The sequence below is a fragment of the Centroberyx affinis genome, unplaced genomic scaffold (genome assembly GCF_046629955.1).
Source record: "Centroberyx affinis isolate AG114_WGS23_722 - 3 ecotype Tasmania unplaced genomic scaffold, CSIRO-AGI_Caff_v1 ptg002033l_1, whole genome shotgun sequence".
Classification (NCBI taxonomy): Eukaryota; Metazoa; Chordata; class Actinopteri; order Beryciformes; family Berycidae; genus Centroberyx; species Centroberyx affinis.
In genome coordinates, this window is record NW_027280370.1 from 79878 (window position 1) to 102291 (window position 22414).

Consider the following 22414-nt stretch of genomic DNA (forward strand, 5'->3'; position numbering starts at 1 on the left):
ATGAGAAACCCTGCGGTGCCGAATGACGTCTCGCAGGAGGCCGACATGTTTTACACACCTGATCCCTGTGAAACCGGGTATGGATTGGACGAAACCCTAAGAGCAAAACCCCTCCCTCTGCTGACTTCACTGCGAGGGAAGAGCCAGTGTGTCACAGCGTCGTGACGTCGGGTGTGAAAAAATGCAGTCAGGTAGTCGCCGAGCGCTGAGGCCACACAGAGGAGGAAAAATGTCTCTTATCTTCAGGTCAGAGGACAGAGGGACGGCGGGAGTCTGGAGACGCACTGTGCAGCGTTAACCTGTGAGCGACCACAAGCCTGCTGAGACGCTCTGGGAGGGACGGAGAGCAAAATGTTTCAGTGTGATACAACCTGCAATTGTTGTTTTCTTGCTCTGATGTACTAAAAGGTGACCAGTTGTTGAGTAGAAGACAAAAAAAACATGGCATCTATTTACTTTTCCCATGTGTGGAGGAAGGTGGCTTTAGAAAACAATAAGGCCAGCTGTCTCTTTTTGTGTGTTTTTCCCCCAAGGCAAGGCAAGTTTTGACACACCTTTTCCAGGTTCCACTGGAATGCTGCACGGGGAATGAGAGGAGGAATGGCTGTAATACCCTGTAACACAGTGATTAATGGAGAGAGAGAGAGAGAGAGAGAGAGAGAGAGAGAGAGAGAGAGAGGAGGCCTAACCTGTAGCAGAATAGAGGAACAACGCGACTAAAGTGAAGGGAAAGGAGAAGGGGTGGATAGTGTGTGGGAGGGAAAGGAAAAGAAGAAGGAGAGAGAGAGAGAGAGAGAGAGAGAGAGAGAGCGTGAACAGTAAATGGGCGTGGAGGTTTCACACAAGAGTTTCGCCCCGTCCTTCGTTCCTGTCATTCAACAACTTATATGGGACGGGAGCATTCGCAGGGACTTCAAGGGAAAAGACAGATCAAAAACTGTTTGAAGAGAAAGAGAACCGTCTTTTTGGATTCCACTGTAGCGTTTTCAAGGAGGTTTTGACTCAGACTTTTATATTCCAAGGGAGAAGCCACATATACTGTTTATGGCAGCTGTCAACATTAACCAGAGTCCTGCTTAGGAGATAAGAAGACAAACACCTGCCTGGAGTCAACAAAACAGCCTCTAATATCTTTACAAACTGTGAACTTGGCTTAAAGGAGTGGACTGAGACTGCGGATTCAAAGCGTTGCCTTTTCAAATCTGGATCAGGTCTGTACTTGTAGGATTCACCCCTGGTGTGGGGTTTCAATGTGTTTGAATTGTAGGATTTGGTCTTTTTAATGTTGTATTCACTCCAGTTGTACATGACATCTTTGGATTCATTTACGCAAGAGGAACGCAGCTTTGGCTTCAGCGTAGCGTGGAGAGGTGCTGATTGAAGCTTGGGACAAAAGGTCATGAGCCGGCAGAAAACATGTATCCAAGGCACTCTTCACATACAAAAAGTAAAAGAAAGACTTTATTATTTATTGGCTAAATGTTTAAAAAGCACCTTTTGCTTTTTAAACATTACTTTTTGTATGGGAAGAGTGCCTTGGATAGAAAAAAAATTCTGCCGGAACATCTTTGGATTTTGTTTTGGTTTTTGTATGATTATTGAATAGAAAGGTAAAGAAAAAACTCAGGCCAGGATCAATTAGATTTCCTCTCCCATGTCCTGATGATTCACGCCTGTGAAGCAGCTTTACATGATGAAACTGATATTACTCCACTCTCAACACTCCCTTGATCCGTTTCCCACATAATGACTACACAGAGTGTGAGGCGTTTAGGCACGGCTCTCTGCTCTTTCACCAAATCACAGATTAGATAAGTTGGATTTTGTGCTTTGATTTCTCCTTGTCAGCATGCCAGGCCAGCAGGTGGTTTCAACATTTGTATTGTTAGTGTAATCTTACAAGTTTTTCAGGCTCCTTTTCAGCAGATAACAGGAACAATTGACACTGCAGCCCATGTTACAACATTCAGCTTTCTGTTTCATGTTGGAAATACCCGCTCAGTTCAGAAGATATTCCTACACTTAGCAAAAAAAAAAGACATTTTCCATGTAGTTCAGAATGTGTCTGGACATGTAGATGTAGATAACATGTAGATGGCATTCATTTGAATCAGATTCTGGACACTGGAAGCACATTTTCTTCCTATTTGTTGTTGACAACATACAGTGTGTCTGCAAGTATATCCAAAATATGTTTTTGCCAATCAATTTGTATTTCAAATGAATGTTATTTACATGAACAAATACATTTCAAAATTTCTGTATATTCTGAAACACATACAGTATATTCTCAAGTACTGTATATGTGAAATGCATTTTTTTTCAAATGAGTAGACAATCAATAAGCAATAAGACTATTCAGAATTCACTGCAGACACTCAAAAACTAAAGAGCCATTATAAAACATGCTATCAACATCAAACAGTTTGCAGTTTGTAGTATTTCCTGTGTTTTCCCTGACATCAACACTGTGTTTAAAGGTTTTTTTTCATGTGTTATTTAGAGAATAACTGAAAGAGAGAACCACAACAAACTGCAAATAACGTCATCAAAATCTATCACAAGACACAAGAGCAACTGTGCTGTGTTTCAAATTTTGGGAAAAATGGTTCTCTTTTAGCATAAAGAGGCGAAAGTCAGTAAAATGAAGCGATTTAGCTTTTTAAAAGATTCCTCATGTCTGGTAACCTGTGAGAGAAAGATTCCTCCTTGGTTTATCATTACCTAAGTATGAGTTCAGGTTCAACTTTCTGACTGAGAGCCACTGGCAATCAATAAACAATGAGGCATCTGTGGTATTTTTTTTTTTGTTTCTGGCTTGACAGTGAGACATAAAACAACTCAAAACGTCATCTGTGCCATTCTGTCTGAACATTATTCTAAAGAGACAGAGGCGTCCCGTACACAGCTGGAGCCTCGGGCGTTCCTCAGCAGCCCTTCACCAGGTTTGAACTGGTTTATCTGGGCAGCGTTCGTCCCTCCAGGCCACTTCCTTAAAAGTGAAAAAAAAAGTTCCTTCAGGGTCCCGATTTGTTGAAAAAAGCAATGCTGTCGAGTGCATTATGCATGAACTCGTCCTTTGTGTCAAGTGTGTTTCACTGGAGAGAGGATTTCAAGATACAGGTCATGAAAAGACAATTTCTATTTTCTTTTCTCACACCGCCTCTTCTGGTTTTTCCTCGCAGAAATGTCTCACTCACACCGGACGGCGGACGAGGAGGACGGGCTGAACACTGTTGCGGGCTCCAGTGAAAAGGCGGACGTGCAAAATGGCGACACTTACATCCAAGTGAGCACCTGCTGCGGGCAGAAGGTCGGCTCCTGCTGCGAGGACAGGGACCACAGGAAACTGGCCATCGGCAGCATCATCTGCGGGATCTCCTGCATCGGGATTGTGGCTTTGATCAATTCAGTCAAGGTATTTTTATCATCTGGCTCTTTGCTTTCTCTCACACCTCTCAGAAGTCAAAGGTTAAAGCTGCACTTGGCGCTCGGTTCGACAACTTTGAATTTCAATATCCAGAAATCCTGTAGTGTGATGTCAGTAAACTGCACACAGCAGCTCATGTTCACCAGCCGGTCTGTGATGGTTTATATCAAAGGAAACCAAAGAGAAAAGAGAGGAAAAGATCTAATGATGGTGAGTCCAGGTTTCTCTGGACAGAGTGCTGCTCATTGCTGGTTAGGTGACAGTAACTGGGTGGAGAAGTGTCCATACTAGACATTTCATTTTGGCAAATACGATGAATCTATTGAGTCTCAGTTAGTGGGGATGGGACGATCTTCTCTATTGTAGCTCCACTTTGTGATTTAGTCTGATAACATGGGTGTATTTTTACATAACATCTTGACTAGTGCAGCTTTAAATGCTAAAAACTAGACTGCTTTACACTTGTCATAGACAGCATGAGTTGTTTTTTCTTTTGACTAAACTCTAATTCAAAACCTCTTGTTGTCTTTACTGCCACAGGCTCGTGAGGCAGGTAATCCACAGAAAGCTGAGCACTTTTCCCGTCGGGCAAGAAAATTTGGCGTGATTTCCATCGTGTCGTGGCTGGCTCTTCTGGTCTTAGCCCCGCTATTACTGGCACTGTGTTCATACCTCCTCACTCTGATAGACTGATCAGCTCTCCTGAACCTGTACACTGGACGACCGACTCCAAGCTAACATCTGAATTTGCTGCTTATAAACTACCAAAGCGAAGAAGCAGTCGAAGAAGCTGGTCGTCGCACAAAACACAGGAAGACTGCTGTGTGTTTTAGTATCACCTAGCAATCAAATGACTGCTGGCCCAGTTCACACTTTCTACTTCCTCTTTAACATTCCTCGTCTCATCACAACTTTTCACACTGAACAGAGACAAGACAACCACTCAAGAAAAACTTTTGAACAAGTGTTTTTTTTTTATATACTGTAATATTTATTGGACGATATATGAACATGTGGACAATTCCAACACTAAATGACCATATAAAATCCAGCATAAACTCTAGTTTGAGGCATGACTCTACAACAAACTTTGACACTTACAAAGTTACATATACATTATATATTAAAGATTATAATTAGCTGTCGTTTCACAGTAAAGACCCAATCCTTAACATTCCCCTCTCAATTGCCACTGAAATATGACCTAGCCTTTCTTGTATAATGCAACTGCAGATAATACAAAAGGGAATAAATCAGTAAATTTGTGAATGAAACAATTAGTAAAATAAATCTATCATTAAGGATTGGGTCATTATTGGAAGTATAATAAAGATGTTATAAAATCTTGGCAGTGCTTCTTCAGTGAACATCATGAGATGCTGCCCTTGTTTTGTCAACATGTTACATGTTCTCTGTGTAATTGCATTGTTAGCATATTAGCTTTATTCATGTCATATATATCAATATGCTGCATTTTATATTCACACATATAAACACATGAACCATTTTGTAATAAAAATGACAAACATGTTTGTGCTCTGAGTTGCCTGAAGTTTCTTCACATGCCCTCATTCAAATGGTGACGAGATTACAAAGCTGCATACGATACAGACACAGAACGTACAAAACATCAATTTAAACAGCAAATCTTACAGTTAAGGCAATCGTATTCAAATTAGGTAAAGGCATGACAAAATCATACAGGTAGTTTATCAACAGGTTACATTTGCAAATCAAATATAAATACCACAAAAACAATGATCCAGAGAGACTCACAGGTTATAAAAAAGGACATGAGATTAGCGAACCAGCAGTGGCATCTGAACACTCCAGTATGGACAGAACGACAGCAAAAACCTCTTCAGCCGTAAAATTATTGATACAAAAATTGAACAGTTTGCCCTGAGCTGAATAAAACGACTTATATTTAACTTTCTGTGCTACTTGGAGACACCGGCAGATACATTGTACCTAAATACGACTCATGGACTGAAAGACTCAGGACTCGGCTGTGGCCGGGAAATCTGTTGCAGCGGATAAACACAAAAATCTCTTCTTGGCATGTTTGAAAAGTTATATTCAGCATTTCTTAGGAAAAAAATAGCTGCCTTTGGAAAATAACTTATAACGAAGCTGCGACGTCAGAATCCAAACATGTTTCTTTTATTTTGTGCAAAAGCGGTCGGATGGGTGTAAAGCGTTCTGCATTATTATTTTGGAAAAAGCAGAACGTCATTTTAAGAAAGGAGGGCATGTTCAGAAACGGGTTCTCGACGTTCTAGGAAGGCTCTGTAGATTTGTAAAAGTCTGGTTAGCGATGAGAAAAACATCCTTCTATGATACTGTACAAGTGTTTAAAGCAAAGATGGCGACTTATTCCAGATGTGAGGGAAGGATGGCCGGGCACAAGGTGGACGGTTGAGGTTTAAGTGCAGAAATCAATACAGTAGCAGTTTATAATACATTTTTAACAAATACATGTATAAACAACTTCTATGAAGCAATACATTTACGGTACTATGTTGTATTTTTCTTTAACTTGTAGGCTACAAATTCTAAACGATGAAATATAATTCTTCAATAATAATTTTGTCACCACAACAATAATAACCAGACTGTGTTGACCAAAAAAAAAAGCACTGGAAGATTCACACGATATGATGAATCTTCGTGCTGAAAAGAAGAGCAACAGTTGACTAAAAAACAAACAAAAAAAAAAACATACAAAGTGTTCTTATCTCTTTGTGGTAGGGGTTTTTGTCTTTGTCTGTCAAACAAAGTCACCCTTTAATAGGCATCTGTCAACTGTCTTTCTGATCAAACGATAACCACAAATCCAGCTGATCAAGCTTGGCACAGAGCAGCGCGTCCAGCTCCTGCACGCTGAGGGACGCTTCGTCTTTCGGGTTGTGGTAGCCCCCTCGCCTCGGCCTGGAAGTGGAAAGCCCCGCCTTCCCCGCGCCGACAAGCGGCTTCTTTGGTTTTCTGGCCACGCCGACCTCCGGGAACTCCACGAAACGCTTCACGCGCTTCAGGCCAAACAGAGACTGAGAACCGTTCCGGCGACTGAGCGGCATCTCAAACACGGTCTCCAGCCGACTGAAGTACGAGACGGAAAACAACTCAAATTAACGGTTGAGCTGATAGTAGCACGGAGTTAAAACATTTGATTTATTACTTTCAAAGCAATAAATGGCTTGGCCCCAGCTTATATTAAGGAAGATTTATAGAAGCATAGCATAGATCTACAGATACAACTGTTTTGATTGTTCCCAAGTCTTAAGACGAGAGGGGATCAACAATTTGCACCTAAACTTTGGAACAATCTGCATGAGGAAACAATGTACTAAATTATGCAAAATCAATAAATAATAAATACATTTGTGTTTAATATGTTAATGCTCTCACTAGGCTTAAGTAATTTTGTTGAAATAACCAGAAATTACTAGTATAATTGCAGTTGCGCTGTGTGGGCCTTCTCTTCCCTTTATTATAGAGGTTTGTCTGTTTCTGTCTCTGTTTTGCATTGCACTGGCTTCCTCCGCCCTGTTGCCATAGAAACCTCGTCCTCCTCCACCCTCCACCCCCCACTCATTTACCTTGTTTGAAAGAGGGTGTGTAATGTTTACGTTACCTTTCAGGGGGCTTGGTGAAATTCTTATTGGTGTAAATTTCTTCCAAACTGAACTCCTTCTTTTTCAGCCTGTGAAAAAAAACACAACACCATAGTAATCAGTCAGGAAATCGTTCAGGACCACCGATCAATGGACAACAGACATAGTACATTGATATTGACATGCATTCACTTTAAATCGTAGACCAGTGTTTGGCCCAGTAGTGACTGGCCTACTTTGTTAACCTAATGTTGTGAGGCAGAAAGTGACATTTGCATGATCTGTTAGTCCAGCAGTGTGTTGCACTGCATTCAATCCACTTCCAATAATAAAGCGTGACCCTGCAGATATCAGGTACATCAGGATCTCTTTTACTCGGAGCAGTGCCAAACAGTGATTTTAAACCAGCCAAGATGTGTTATTGCTGAAAGCCTTCTTGGCTGTTGTACATAAAAAAAATTCTCTGTAAAAGCGCTGTGTTGAGTTCCTTAATTCTTTTATAAAATGGCAGTAACACACCATGGTAATAAACAGACAACACAAATGTTCAATAAATCTTGCATTTCTAATCAATTCTAATTAAAAAAAACTGATATTCTTCTGCCAAGCAATATAGTTCCTAAAAGTTTAACAAATTGGTTGCTAAGCGAAACGAGTACTGTTATGAGTGGGGATTTTCCGCTAACGCAACAATATTGAAAACCCATTTGAAGCACACTACTCTTTTGCTTTAAGCTGAAACATTTTAATCTCTTGCACTCGGCACTTTCAATCCTACAGAGAACAAGAAAACATCCTTTTCCATTGAAAATAATGAGAAAAAATAAGCACCGTCAAACAAGGATGATGGTAGTCTAAATCATGCAAGAAAGGTTGTGATGCTAATGTATGCGCATACGAACCCCACAACACACACATTTCACTAGCAAGCCTAACACACTATACAGTACATACCTGATGGGTCTGGGCAGGCCCATGGGGGTGAGATTGTTCTGTGGTTTTGGTAACGTTTTACGAATTCTAATGGACGACACCTTCCCTCGCTCCTCATGCTTTTGCACCACCTGTGACGATGAAGAAGGAGATTTAATATCACCAGGCGCCTACGTTGTTTCAAAAGTTTAAAGAATAACAGCAGTAATACCAGAGAGGGCGTTCTTTACTCTGATTATGGGTACAGTGAAGAGTGCCGTCAGCAGCACAAAAGTAGCTACAATTACAGTAAAGTTCGTCCTAAAGGGTATCATAGCTTTTATACAATGCTTTAATAGAAATAGAAACTGGCCATTGTATAATCTAACTTTATGTATGCCCTCCCATCCTGCAAAATATAATGACCAATTTTCTACTCTTCAGATTCCTGAAATAGCACCAACACGCACAAGAGATGTCGTCACACTCATATGACTCATGCATGATAATTTATACCTTGATTTCAGAATCAGACAGAGCTTTTTCCTCTCTCAACCCTGCATCCTCAAACTCCTGACTGGAGCAGCTTGTGTCCTCGCCATCTTCCTCCTCCTCGCTCTGCTGTCTCGTCTCGATCTCGCACTCCAAGGGAATCGCACTGCAAAGAAGTGATGAATTCACACTCAGTACAGCACTGACACATCATGAAATGTCTTATTAGAGATAAAACAAGTACACAAGTCTGTTACCTGCAGGTGGAAGACACAGTGGCAGCAGAGGTGTCAGTTCTTGGGAGGAAACCAGGAAGGTGCCATGGGGAAGAGATGGATGGGGATGTGGAAGAGGTGAAAACACTGGAGGAGGAAGGAGAGGAAACGTGACCGCAAGTGCTGCTGCTGCTGCTGGTGGCGGCTCCTCTGTTCTCCAGCTTCTTAGAGAGGAAAGCCAAGGGGCTTGAAAGAAAACAGGAGGCAAGAACCGTGAGGGAAGTGCTGGGAGAAAGTTGAACACTGGGAGGCAGGTGTTGGCTGATGCTGCCATAGGGAGCGGATCTTCTGGACGGGTACACCTCCTTACGAAGGCACAGGGGGGCGATCTCCCTCTCCACTTCCACACTGCAGACGGTGTGTCGGCGAGCCCGTCTGGGTGATTTGTGGGCAGGAGGGACGGGAGGAATGTGGGGAGTCTGGTGTTGGTACGGTGTGTGGATCCTGCCGTGCTGCGGTGAGTGCAGGGAGGAAGTCCAGGGCGCGTCGTGGTGGAGGAGGGAGGGGATCTCCGGGCAGGAGTAGCTGCGCAACAGGCGCCTAGAAAGGCCGTTGTTTTCTGACGAGCACGGTCCTGCTGCTCCGGCCAAGTCTAGCTCCTCCCTAGTGATCGAGTTCATCTCCTCTTCATCTGAATGTGCCTTACTACGCAAAACCCTGCACTTTCTCCTTTGCTTATCTGCTCTCCGTGGCTTACTTTTCACCCTCCTCCCACTGATATTGACCCTGTATGTACATGAATCTACCTTATCAAGCTCTTCTCTTGTTTCATCAATAGTTGCGTCCTGACTATGGTTAGTGGCTTCAGCATCGGTAGGAAACACCTCATCTACCAGAGAGGCAGTAGTCCTTCCTTTCCCATGATTTCTTGTGGTGCCCATTGTATGATTCACTTTATGTTGATTCAATTGTACAAAACAGTCTGGATAAGGTTGAGAGGGTGAAGGAACAGGTTTCTGATCATTTTCCACTGGTGTCATTTCTAAATGCACAGACTCTTCTGAGATTTTATCTTTGTCTTCTTTGGACTGGCTTTCTTTGACTGCCTCATTAAATTTATCCATACTTTTCTTTGTCACTTGTGCACCACCCGACCCAGAAGATTTGACAGATTTCATACAATCCTTTTTTGGCCTCTTAGATGGCTGGCTCAGTTCTGTTTTCCAGCTTTCCTCCCTGTGAACAAGCTGAGAGGTATTCAAATCTGTGGAAGTGAATTCTAATGTCTCCACTGATGCTGCTGAAGCAGTAGAAACAGAAGTGTTGTCTAGCTCTGGAGTTGACCTCTTTTGTTTTTGTGATTTCCGTTTGAGTGGTTTCCTGTTCAAATTCATGAACTCTGGGCTCTGGGATGACTCTACACTCAACACTGGGGAAACGTCCTTCTTTTGGCAGACATATTTTGGCTGGGCTTTGGATGCTGATTGAGACCGGCGCAGCTTTGCATCTAAAGGCTGGACAATGACTTTTAATAACTGGATTTCTTTTGCCGAAGTGGTTGTCATAGTGGTTTCCAGATCCATGTCGTCAGCGTTCACGTCAGGTTTACTGAGACTGACATTGGTTCTTTTCTTGGGCCTTTTGCTTGAACCATTAGTATTCCTCTTCCCGTTACGGTCCTTTTGGCTGTTCTCTGACACACCATTGCTCTTATCCAGTGAGCAAACCAACATAGTACCAGAGGGATTTTCAGTCTCTGTCTGCAACACTGCTTCATTTACTGTGGGAAACCTTTGCTGCACACCTTTGCCTTTCCTTTTCGTACCGGTTGAAATAGGCGCTCTTGCTCTAGCAGGATTCAGTATTATGTCCATGTCTATGATGGCATTTGTTGAGACACCTTCATTTCTTGGTGGTTTTAACCCTCTCGATACGCCACTGTCTGACGCCACATTTAATACCTCTCCATTTTTTGTATCTTCTGTACGTTTATCTGCTGTCAATCTTTTCCTCTTCGTTAAGTTTGGTTCAATATCTGACTGAGAGGTCAGCTTCAACCTCCTCTTCGCTTTCCCAAGACTTGCAGCTGAATTCTCCACCAAGTCAGGCTTCAGCTCCCACTCTAGTATCTGCTTTTGAACTGGCTGAGTAATGAGGGTGGGCTTCAGTACACTTTCATCAACACCACCACTGGAGTTCTCCTGGCACTGCAGGCTTTTTCGAACAGAGAAGCCACTGTCTGTATTCCTGCCATCATCATCATCATCATCATCATCTGGAAGACAGACCGTGTCAGGGGGAGTATAATAGACTGAGGACGATAATGACTGAGTTTTTCCAGTATCATTTGAGTCATTTATTTCGGTTGAATGTATGTGAGAAAACTGTTCACCATTTGCCTTAGGGTTCGATTCTTCCTTTTTAACTTCAGATAAAAAAATCTTGGAGGAACCTTTCTTTAATACAGATCTATTACCAGTACGTTTTCTAGGCAGTGGCTTCTTTTGAGCAGCCGGTTTGCTTTTCTGCTCCTCCATGTCACTGGACTTCTCCAACTTGGGCTCACATGAGGCACTTGCATTATCAGAGGGCTGATTCAGCAGAGCGGAGGACTTACGTTCTTTAGAGTCTGTAATTTGCTCAAAAGTATTGCAGAGTAAGGGACTGTGTTGCAAAGGCACAGAATCATTTGCGATTGTTTTCTTCTCAGTCAATGTACATTCATCCACCTGTTCTGAGCTGCATGCTGACAAGTCCACATCCAAAAGTAATTTCTGAGAACATTTGAGAACATTGAGCATTATTTCAGACGAAGAACTCAGTTGGTCATCTTTAGTGTCCTCATTCCCATTCTTGCTTTGTCCTTCTGTATGAAACGTTTCGCTGGGCTCTGAGTTTTCACTACTAGATGCTCTCATGGCATGCAGCTCACACTGGGTGAGTTTGTCTGGATGGTCGCTAAACTGTGGAGGACTATTGGCTTTGAAGAGTTTAACAGGACTCATGACAATCTCGGTGAAACTGGCCATCTTCGACTTGAACGTCTGAAACAACGGGCCGATCACCCAACTCTTAACGGCAGATGCATTTTCAACAGTGTGTCCAACAGCCAATTCACCACACGTATCCATGTCTGATTTAGGGGTGTTTGATTGAGGGGTGTCAGGATCCTGTGCGGTATTTCCACCAAACTGTTTATCTACATTTTCTGTGGCAGAGATATTTGCCGTCTTCCTTTGGCTTTTCTGCTCCATGTGCCTATAAGAAACAAATACAGAAAAGGAAAATTTGAGTTTCAGACAAACAAGAATGGTGTCATTCTGCCAAATGAACATCAAAATCTAAGTTTCCTCTATCATTTGGCTGTTGATGCCAAGATATTCATCCGTTTGCCATCCTACCTTGAACTACAGCTGATCCTATGAAGCCCTGCTCAGGTTAGACACAGCTTCCCTCATTCTGAAATCCTGACATCTAGTGACTGTCTCCTTCCCCTCTTATACGTTTCCTCCATCCTCATATAAACCTGTCAAACTGAGGTGAACCCTCTGTGACCGCTGGTCGCTGCTTTCAAGGATGCAGCCATTTATTTTTTTTACAGCTCTCATGCATTTTGACGGGGGACACTGGAGCAGTTTCTCCAGATAATTATTACATTTCTGATTTGAACAAATAATTATTATGATGCATACACAAGCTGAGAACAATTAACTATCACACTTACTTAGTTGGGCACTCTGATGCAACATCAAAATCAAGTTCATCCTGCGGAGAAAAAAAAATCAAATAAAAAGTTAGTTGCTTTAAAAAATTAAGCACAATTTTTGTAGAGGTGCACTGACAGTATCTGGGAATCAGTGCCAATCCAGCTCCCAAGTAAATCAGCAAATGAAGCTGTCCTGATACCAATACTTTAAAGAGCTGCGCTTTGGTGCAGTAAATACTTTTCTGGCAGGAGGAAAAATGTCTGCAGTGTGGCGATTCTTTGATCTCAGTGCAGCAAAGTGCCAGCTGTGCCTGGTGCTGAGAGTGGAGGAGAGGCGAAGCAGCTCACTCACAGCAGCCACAGACAGTCAATAATACCAGAAAATAAAGGCATAAAATCATGACACATGTCACTGTCATGTTTGGGGAAAAAACAGAAGGATTAAGAAATGTTGGTACAAATAACCTATATGGTGTGTACAGGATTTTTTGGAACATAAGAAACAACAATTACATTTTTATTCACTATACTGCCCCACTTGAATATATTCACTTCACATTTTGTAATTAATTACTATTTTAATATTATTATTATTATTAGTCTTTTATTTGATTGAGGATTGTTACAATTTTCAGGGCATATTTTGATCAAATGAACTTGTTCCTGTAATTGCTTCACAATGGGCCAATAAGTGGCCTATTATATGAATGAACATGAATTGAGTGTTACTCTGATCAGTACTTGTACTGGTTCTGAAAAACGTTATCGGTGCACCTCTACAATTTTGATCAACAACAAACAAAAGAGTGGACAATGACGATATACTACTCTCTGTAATATCAGTGGTTTAGGCTTTAGTGGGTCACATTAAGACACTTGATTGCTTGTCTGTGCCAAATGCAACAGACCGTGAAGGAGGATTAAATCACCCAATTAACCCTCACACCCCATTCACTGTACAGGTCTCCAGTGTTGGCACACACAGCCATACAGTAGGGCTTCTGCACAAACAGATTAGTGACACCAACAGCTTTAATGCAAGACAGACATACATGCAGACAGACATTTGATAGAAAGAGAAAGAAAGAGAGAGAGAGAGAGAGAGAGAGAGAGAGAGAGAGAGAGAGAGAGAGAGAGAGAGAGAAGCAAGTAAAGACAAACTGACCTTGTTTTGTTTCTCTTGTACATGTGTGCCATCGGCTCTCAGCAGCTTTACTGACAGAGACTGTGACACTTGCACCTAGAAATCAGAGATGCATGGGCATTGCATGAGCACTGTATCAGCAACTAGTGTTTTTTTTTTTATTATTAAGGAGTCTCTAAACAAGAGCTTTAAGTTAAAAATTTCTACCATGCCGCTCTCCCTCTCTCTCTTGGCGGGGGACGGGTTTTGTCTGGACGGTCTCGGTGCTGCCCTGCTGTCCTTGTGGCTCTGCTTTTTCGGAGTCTGATCTCTAACCCTTTGAATGCGACCGCTCCTCCTGATGCCAGATATCCCATCATTCTCACAGCTGTGAACATTTAAAAAAAAAAAAAAAGAGCAGCCTTCAGCCTATAAACAACACAGTATTTCCAACACAGTGAGAGGAGCTGTACGTGTAAGACTCTGCTGGTCCTAAAAAAGCATCGATCCATTAAGTGCGAGGAAGAGAAATGTGCCAAAATAAGCAAAGGAGGGAAAAAAATACACCGACTGGAAAGCAAAGAAAAAGGTGCGAGGAGGACTATACCTGGGAGTGACGGAGGAAAGGGGGAGGAGAGGTGGCTGAGGTTCACTGTGGGGGGGTGCACTACAGAAAGGGTTTGGGGGAATAGCATCTTCATCCATTGGACAAACTACTTGAGGGAGCGAGTCAGAGGGATAAGTCAACATCCCCTTGCTCTCTCTCTCTCTGTCTCCCCTGTCTGTCTTCCTCTGTAAATAACAACAACGGGCAAAAAACACAACATGCAGGGTATCAATCCAATATGAAAGCACTGGAATATAGGTATTACAAAATGAGGCTTCACTTACTATCTGGTGGTCTGGGGCGGGGGTTTATTCTGCAATGAAGAATAAGAACAGTAAATAATTAAATGAGAATATAGCTTAATTGGCTGCGATACAAATTTTATTTTTAAACACAGCCGTTTGAATTGTCAAGGGGATGCACGTTGGGAAATAGCCTTGGTACCAAAATAGAAAATGAGCACTTCGTATCTTTATCGTAATGACAGTGTGTCGCACTTTTTTTACCGTTTATTTATCAGTTTCTCTAAAGCGTAGGGAAGGGAATAAAGTCACTACGCGGCAAGTAGTAAGTTCGCTAATTGATATGAAATAGGTATATCACGGATATAAATCTAGCTTTACGTTCAATTTCGTATTAATTCCAAACGGATATTTTTCCATCAAATGACAACGGCGACTTGATCAAAATGGAGTGAGGTCTACTTGCTGGAACAGACCCGGTCTCATATTCAAAGTTTCATGTGTGAGGTAATGTTAACATTAGCTAGCTAGCTAGACTGTCTGCTCGGCCAACAGTCTCCATAAAATAACTTTAACTAGTAGGTCAAACATTTTATCCACAGCTGAGTGGAGCTTTTATTGGGGCTCCGTGAACGCGGCATGGTTTCCATCGAGATTCATACAGTGAATAACATACAGCCTGGGTTTCAGTACCAGGGAATAGTCATAGCCGTTGACTGTCAGACTTGCCGACGTCAAAGCGCTCTTCTGAGAGGCATTACGCATATTCACACCCCATAGTTTAATTGAATATGGTTTATGTAGCTAGATGACGTTAAACTAACTTACCGGAGATGTCTTGATAACACCGCTGACTAATATCCCGTCCTCATCGTAAACAAGACATGCCGGACGGCGCCCTACAGCGACTCGCAGATGTATCCGTTTTTACAAATCCGACAACCAGACAGACGGATCAACCAATCAGAGCTCGACTTCGCTTTCCGCCCGGAAAAAGCAGCAGAGTTCTAACCAATGACGGACAGCTTCGGGGCGACGTCGAAGAAGGGTAGCCAATAGGAAAGCGGATAAAATTTTTTACAGTCTTTGTCCTCGCCTGACCTGGAAAGAAGTAGATTTTGGTTAATGAGTAAAAGTATTTAACTTAATTATTCTATGTAAATATGCTGTGTAATTTAATACATTTTGAGTTGTCAAAATGGAATTATGACAAGTCAGATTGATCAGTTGAACACCATTTTTGTGTGTAAAGTATGGGAAGGCAATTTAACATGTGAGCACTCTAACTCAGTCAGTAGTCCAAATTATATTTTCACACAAAATGTAATTGTGATTAGTCAGAATGATACATTTAGATTTATTTAGTTTTTTTAAAACAATATTTTCCTAGTATTTTTGTATACAAGTCCATTTTAGTTACATGTTCAAAAAAATCAATAATAGCCTACATCAGTCCGTACTCCTCACAGTAACCTGTAGCTCCTCTCCCCTTGGATTACAAAAAAGATACATTTATAATCTATAATTCACTACAATTCCGCTGGCATAATTCACGAGTCATAGGCGAGTTATAGATGTAAAGTATCAACTTGACTTATCATAATTTCATTATAGATATCTGATTAGAATTACCACCACTTGTCAAAATTAAAATTATATCATGGATGATGATTTATTGCAATTATGACTCGTTACAAATGAAAAAGATACTTAGACTTTGAAATGGCTCAAGTGATTAAATGGTAACATGTCCTGCCATACCTTACAAAAGTTCAATCCAATTAACCATTGACCTAACTCTCTCATATTCAACAGACTAACATCATAGATTTTAAAGTCCTGTGGAGGCAGCACTGATCTATCATTAATAACACGCACAAGATCTAACTATGGCCTGTATTCTGTCTGTGAATACTTGAAGCTGATCCTTTATAATATTCCACTGCAATGAATCCATTATAGCCCAACTTTCCAGCAAGTGTCCCAATTATGAGATTTAAGAAAACTGGATGTAACAGGCTTCTTGCATCTTCTGCTCCCGGTATCGTTAGTTTCCCAAGTGTGCAGCTCTGCAGTGACCGGAGTATTCTTCTATTCTAGTGAATATCACCATGTGTGTGACTGTTGGGTCAAATGGCCATATAAACTTCACTAGTTCAGAATCAAATCAGTCTAAGAAGAATACTATGATGAACCCTGGCTTTTAGCCCTCAGGAACAAAAAAAAAGTCTCACAGCGACAAGACACAAATGAGTAATTTATTTAAAAACAATATAGAGAAAACAAAGCCTCTGTTTTGACACCAAAGCACCGGACGGGAGAGGAAGGAGGAGGATAGACTTGAGAGGAGGGGAGAGAGAGAGATGATGAATGATGATAGTGATCATGATGGTCATCATCCATCTGATGCCGCTCATAAATCATGTATAAAGCTCAAAGTCGAGTCTCTTGGAGTTGTAGAACTGAGAGCCGTCTTGGTCGAGCCTCCTGCAGTAAACACCGTCTTTGAAATAGCCTTCATCCACCCAGTCCTGGAAAACAGACAGTAAGAAGATTAAAGCCACCTGGCAGACAGTTAAAGGTGGAGTCAGACTCAAGTTAAAAGTAGAATCAGCACTCGACCCCATGATGTAGTAAACAGTGATGCACCAATACATTTCAGGAGACAGTATCGGACGATTAGGGCTTTGAAAAGCACAGTAGGGATCGGTCTGATTATATTTTTACAGCTGATTGTTGTATAGGCGAGCTGGAAGTGCCGCCTGTGTGTGTGTGTGTGTGTGTGCGCGTACACAATTCTGCTGTTGTAACTGATAACAAGCACATTGTATTTAAAAATTCAAAATGACAAAATTAAATATTATTAGAAAGAGTTCAGAGTTTTGTTTGACATCACACTTAAAAGCAAGCAGTTCAATGCAATGAACACCAATTTGATTATTTCATTTTTCATGTATAAGCCATATCAAGATATATATCGCTATCAAAAAAATCTGAGGTGGAGACTCAAGTCTTGACAAAAAAATCTTGTGTTTGTGTAAATGACTTCGATTGAAAGTGATTACATTTGTTCCACCAGATGACTGAATTTAAATTCTGTTTTCTGAATTTCTACATAAATGAATTAATTCAAACTTTTATTCTATTAAAATGATACTGCATTGAAAAATCCTAGATATTTAGTTTTCTTTAATATATTAAATTGATACTGGACTCGACTTGCTGTTCTACATTTAGACTTGAGACTTGACATTAATGACAAGGACTTGACTTGGACATGACTTGATAATCTAAATTTAGACTAGGGACTTGACTTGAGACTGAGTTGGGACTCCAGCAATTACCTTTTATTGATATTGATTACAACCATATCGCCCAGCCCTACTTGTTTCACTGAGCCAATTACTTCCAAGAGGGGGCGGCCTTTTATTTATTATTGCTTATCATTATTATTTATTACTCATGATAACACTTGATTATTTGAAGGTAGGCATGTCTGAAAAGTGTATTCTTTTTTGTACATGTATTTGTATTACATTCTTACAACAATCAGTATCGGGTGATATGAGCGGTGAGAAATTGGATATCGGTATCAGCCTTAAAAATAAAAACATATTGGTGTATCCCTAGTAGTAAAGGGATTTACAGATCGGTTTACAGCTACAGATCAGTGATTTTTTAAGGCACACTGGATAAAAAGTATTGAACATGACACCATAAGGACATCATCATTCGGTGCTTGTTTGTATATAATCAAGTACTTGATTATACTTCTAAAACAGATATATTTCAGCCTCATATGACAAGTAATATTAAAACTTTATCTACTCAACAAATATGGACTTGACTTGCTCTGGCACGGCGTACAAATTCCTAACAGCTAACAATTTTTGCTTCTAATATCTCAACAGAGAGAGAAAAGTCTGCACTCTATTGCTCCTTACACCGTAATTGTGCAAACAAGGACAACGTGTCGATCCTAATAGATCTTCGTCAGGTTTTTCTTATCTCTCTCTGATATGCTCTTCTCAGCACCTGATCAGCAGGATGTGCACATGACTGCTACCCAATATCTCAACAGCCACAACACTGGAGCGAGTGCTCTCTGGTCGGATTATAAAGTCTCCCAGTTCTCGATAACTTGGATAAGCTTCTAATGAACCCGGTAAGTAACAGATAGTACGGGCATAGAATCACAGTCATATTTCATCAAACCAATTTGGGGTTTTTTAACTCAAATTTCTTCAACATTGAAATCAGTTGCTGCATCTTCACCCTTCAAATCACAACTTCCTCATATTTTGTTTTCATCAGAGCCACGATACCAAGTAAGCCTTGATTCAGATTTTTGTGGTGTTTAAGATTGACAGGAAAGAAAAGATATAGAGGCACAACGGCAAAGTATGAGGAGCTTTTTGACCAAGTGCACCGGTCCACTGAATCACCTACATGCCCTAGAACTGCTCTTTAATCTCAAACTGCTGCAACAGATCTAGAGCTGAACAATTAATCAGAAAATCGAAAATCGAAATCACAACATCAGCTCAGCAATTTCAAAATCACAGAGGCTACAATTAATTGCTTGCAAGGTGTTTTAGAGCTGCAGGTGATCTTTGGTCCATGAATCAAGTACAATATTGGTGAAAAACTGTCATCAAACTCAAACTCAGTAATTCCTGCACACTGACATCTAGTCTAGTAAAAGTTTTTTTTAACAAAATCACTTTTCTTGAAACAATTTTAAAGTTCTAAACAATTTATGACAAGAAAAACTTTAAATCGCAATTGCAATATTCCATGAAATACTCGCAATTAGATTTTTTGTCAATATCTTTCAGCACTAAACAGATCATACCTGCATCTGCTGACTGCTGAAGGGGCCGTAGAGCTCTGAATTCTCCTTATTCTCCCATTTGTACTCCCACATCACTCCATCGCTCACTGAGGAAAGACAAAACGGGATGAAACACAACGGGACATTTTGAGACGATGAAGGTAAACGCACAACAGGAAAACAGCGAACGCGGAGTAACCTCTTTCTCTGTCATCCTCTTCCTCTTCCTGTGATTTGCTGGCATGCGTCTCATCAAATTTATCTCCAAACATATCGAGTTCGTCTTCTTCTTCGTCGTCGTCACCACCGCTGGGTTTTTGCCTCTTAGCTGCCTGCTTCTGGCTCATGCCCTTCAGCACGTAGGCCAGTTTTTCATAAGTTTGCTGATAGATCTCGAACATCCCGCACACAACCAGTCTGTCAGCCAGAGCCGTGAGCCTGTCCAGCTTTTCTGCATCCCGTTTGGTTTCCTCTGTGCATTCGCTCTCTTCCCTCAGCTTGCTCTTCTTTCGCCCGCCAAGCCCTCCTAGCCGACGGAGACCTTTGGCCACCGTCTCCCCGGGCAACAGCAGCTCCACCACAGCTTCGGTGAGCTGGGACTGTGTGTAGGAGGCCAGCGGGTCCTCGGCGGGCTCCTTCTCCTCCACGTCTTCTTCGTTATCGCTGTTGGCCTGCTGCTCCTCTCGCAGTTTCTCCTCCTCGGCCTCGTCCTCATCGCCCGCTCTGCGTCTCCGTTTGGCACCGAGACCTTTCTTCTTCTGCTTGAAAGGTTGTTCTTTTATTTTCACCTGGAAAGAGGAAATTTTATTACTGCACAGTAGAGCTGAACAATCAAAAAATCGAAATAGCAATATGAACTTCTGCAATTTCAGAGGCTCCAATTAATTGCTTAAGAGAGAGAGGATCGTCCAGAATGGATTTCTAAACAAGGTGTTTTAGTGCTCCAGGTAATCTTTGGTCCATAAATCAAGCACAATATTGGCGAAAATCGTTCATCATACTCAAATTCAGTAAAAAAAAAAAATGTTTTAAACAAATTCACTTTTCTTTTAACAATTTTAGTTAAGTAGTTAGTTAAGTTCTAAAAAATCTATGACAAGAAAACATTTTGATGGTATTCTGTCAAATAATCACAATTAGATTTTCTGTCAAGCCTTCCAACATGGAGCAGAAATTACCCAGTCAATGTTATCGAGCCAGTTGTCTCTGATCTGTTCGTCCTTTTTGATGAAATAGTTTCCCTCAGAGTCAAAGTATCCTTCCTGCATCTCCTCGTCCAGGTTAAAGGGTGTGATGGGAACTCCCTCATCGCAGTCAATCGTTGCTCCCTCTTGGCCTGAAAACAAAGTTGTGATCTTAGGTACTTTTCACTTTTCATCGCTCGTTTAGGTAAAATGTTATCTTGCTAAACTTGGGGCATTTTGACAGTAAGGGAGGGGAGAAAGTTTCCCAGCTAAGCCCAAGGATTCAGCCACCTTGTTGTCAAAAGGTTGCTTCTCTAACACTTCACCCAAACTTGGCTTAAAAGGAATAAGAACACTGTAGATTCAGACTTACCAAGAACACAAAAATACGCATTCAGAAAAAAATAAAAACATATTTTTCATAGCAATGTACATGTGGCCACTTGCCAGACAGACATGTATCACTTCATAGATACAGCCTAAATAATCAATAGACAACACATACCCTCCACGTCATCGCTGGCCAGAATGTCGTATTTGCTGCTTTCCTTGTCGTCTCCTTCATCCTCTTCATCGCTATCAAGAGAATGTTTGCCCTTGAACCTGGAGCCGGGGCCACTCACAGCCTCACAAGTCTAGATCACCAGCAAGAAAAGCAAAGAAGCAAAATGGTCAGTATCACATTACTTAACTCAACTGGAAAACATTTTCAAAACAGTAATCCATCTAGACTGAGTTCTGTCAGTTTTATTTGCTTTGCACGGTTGAATGCATTTGATCCAAACCCATTACGATAAACTGTAGCAGACAGACGTACCTGGAGTCACAGGCAGAACAGTACTATTGACTGCTGTTAAACACACACAGGCCAAGGCAAACAAATCCTCCCAATAAGTTATCATGTCTCATGTTTCTTTCATTTCCTTGTTCTGAAAATATCCAACCCATCGCCATTATCACTTGTGATGGACATTGTTGTCTGGTGCAAATTATATAAAATAATGATTACAAGTTTACATTAATGAAGATATAATTATTAGACTAGTAGACATCCTAGGTCTAAGTAGTAAATGAAGGAAAGAGTGTGAAGTGTTTAGATATACATTTCCTTGTGCAGGTGCGATGTAAATGGGAGTTTCATGCTGGGAGCTATTCTAACTGATCCAAGATGGACGTGCTTGGCATGACAGGAAAAACACAATCCTTTCAGTATTTGTTAGACCTAAATGATACCAGATTTTGGACAGCACCCTCCCCTCCCTAAACATGTGAACGGGACAGTTACCTTTTTGTTAGGAACTTCTTCATCCAGATCAAGCTCCCCATTGCCGTCCTCAAATGTCACTTTTCTTTTCGACATGGTGCTACAGAGGGCGAGACGGGGAATCATTTATTTAACATAGATCGAGTTACACTTGTAGCAGTACGTAGCGGTTCGTTTACACTTTTCATTTAATAGGTTGTTGTGTTGTTTTGCTAGTTAGCTAACTGGCTCGTGTTAGCCAACAACAGCAGACAGACAGCGCGCGCACAACAAGCAAGGCATTTATCACAGTGCAAACTCCCGCTAAATGTGAGGTAACATTTAATTAACTACTTACATGCGTTTACTTATACATTACTGAAGTAAATATAGACAAATACAACTAATAAACGAATACGTAGCTGCAGAAGTGTGGCCAGACCTGGGTGAAAACAGTTCAAGCGACGTTCGTTATTGGCTCTCTGTCATATCCGGATCCGGTTTGAACAGGAAATGACGCCAAATCGATTTTTAAAAAGAATTTTTTTTTTTTATTCTGGAAGATGACTGTCTCCCCCTGGTCTCTCTTTGAATGTGACATGTGCAATAAGACTATTTTTTGAGGATTATTTTAAGCCCGAGCAGTGGTCACATTTCATCTAGAGTTTCAGCTAGAATTTTGTTGTTAATAATACTTACTAAATTTGAAACTACTGGTATTGAGTTTTAGCAAGTCAGAGTACCTCCCACCTGGTCCGGCCTATGGAGAAGTGTAGTGTGGGAAATTGCTCAAGGTAGCAACATTGCACTAG

General features: G+C 41.2%; 3 protein-coding genes across 5 annotated transcripts; 1 reads left to right on the forward strand and 2 right to left on the reverse strand.

Moving 5' to 3' along the window:
- Window positions 1-786: 786 nt before the first annotated feature.
- On the forward strand, window positions 787-5988 carry LOC139654081 (transmembrane protein 265-like). The gene is made up of 3 exons (XM_071531103.1): window positions 787-1211; window positions 3186-3418; window positions 3971-5988. Exons 2-3 carry the CDS (start codon window positions 3188-3190, stop codon window positions 4121-4123), a joined length of 384 nt encoding a protein of 127 aa, XP_071387204.1. The 5' UTR covers window positions 787-1211; window positions 3186-3187; the 3' UTR covers window positions 4124-5988.
- A 193-nt stretch (window positions 5989-6181) lies between these two features.
- On the reverse strand, window positions 6182-15259 carry prr14 (proline rich 14). Of its 2 annotated transcripts, XM_071531101.1 has the most exons (11): window positions 15170-15259; window positions 14384-14412; window positions 14100-14284; window positions 13721-13880; window positions 13535-13609; window positions 12388-12428; window positions 8706-11921; window positions 8473-8614; window positions 7999-8108; window positions 7065-7133; window positions 6182-6529 (listed from the first exon to the last, which is right to left on the reverse strand). In XM_071531101.1, the coding sequence occupies exons 3-11, from the start codon at window positions 14240-14242 to the stop codon at window positions 6232-6234; spliced, it is 4254 nt and encodes a 1417-aa protein (XP_071387202.1). In that variant the 5' UTR covers window positions 14243-14284; window positions 14384-14412; window positions 15170-15259; the 3' UTR covers window positions 6182-6231. The 2 variants fall into 2 exon arrangements, with proteins under 2 accessions (XP_071387202.1, XP_071387203.1); XM_071531102.1 differs by having other exon boundaries at window positions 14100-14412; window positions 15170-15232.
- Window positions 15260-16580: 1321 nt separating this feature from the next.
- Window positions 16581-22090, reverse strand: cd2bp2 (CD2 (cytoplasmic tail) binding protein 2). 2 transcript variants are annotated; one of them, XM_071531108.1, is made up of 7 exons: window positions 22045-22090; window positions 21645-21723; window positions 20865-20994; window positions 20354-20511; window positions 19375-19963; window positions 19197-19282; window positions 16581-16872 (listed from the first exon to the last, which is right to left on the reverse strand). In XM_071531108.1, exons 2-7 carry the CDS (start codon window positions 21717-21719, stop codon window positions 16762-16764), a joined length of 1149 nt encoding a protein of 382 aa, XP_071387209.1. In that variant the 5' UTR covers window positions 21720-21723; window positions 22045-22090; the 3' UTR covers window positions 16581-16761. The 2 variants fall into 2 exon arrangements, with proteins under 2 accessions (XP_071387209.1, XP_071387208.1); XM_071531107.1 differs by having other exon boundaries at window positions 21961-22089.
- Between the last annotated feature and the right edge of the window lie 324 nt (window positions 22091-22414).

What these genes read in the sequence shown, in the direction of transcription:
- LOC139654081 (XM_071531103.1), top strand. Translation starts at nt 3,188, where the DNA reads ATGTCTCACTCACACCGGACGGCGGACGAGGAGGACGGGCTGAACACT. An exon ending in CTTTGATCAATTCAGTCAAG is followed by an intron (nt 3,419 to 3,970) that starts GTATTTTTATCA and finishes TTACTGCCACAG; the next exon opens with GCTCGTGAGGCAGGTAATCC.
- prr14 (XM_071531101.1), bottom strand. Translation starts at nt 14,242, where the DNA reads ATGTTGACTTATCCCTCTGACTCGCTCCCTCAAGTAGTTTGTCCAATG. An exon ending in CTTTCCTCCGTCACTCCCAG is followed by an intron (nt 13,881 to 14,099) that starts GTATAGTCCTCC and finishes AAATGTTCACAG; the next exon opens with CTGTGAGAATGATGGGATAT. An exon ending in GCATCAGAGTGCCCAACTAA is followed by an intron (nt 11,922 to 12,387) that starts GTAAGTGTGATA and finishes TGTTTCTTATAG; the next exon opens with GCACATGGAGCAGAAAAGCC.
- cd2bp2 (XM_071531108.1), bottom strand. Translation starts at nt 21,719, where the DNA reads ATGTCGAAAAGAAAAGTGACATTTGAGGACGGCAATGGGGAGCTTGAT. An exon ending in AAGAAGTTCCTAACAAAAAG is followed by an intron (nt 20,995 to 21,644) that starts GTAACTGTCCCG and finishes CTGGTGATCTAG; the next exon opens with ACTTGTGAGGCTGTGAGTGG. An exon ending in GGCTCGATAACATTGACTGG is followed by an intron (nt 19,964 to 20,353) that starts GTAATTTCTGCT and finishes TCCTCTTTCCAG; the next exon opens with GTGAAAATAAAAGAACAACC.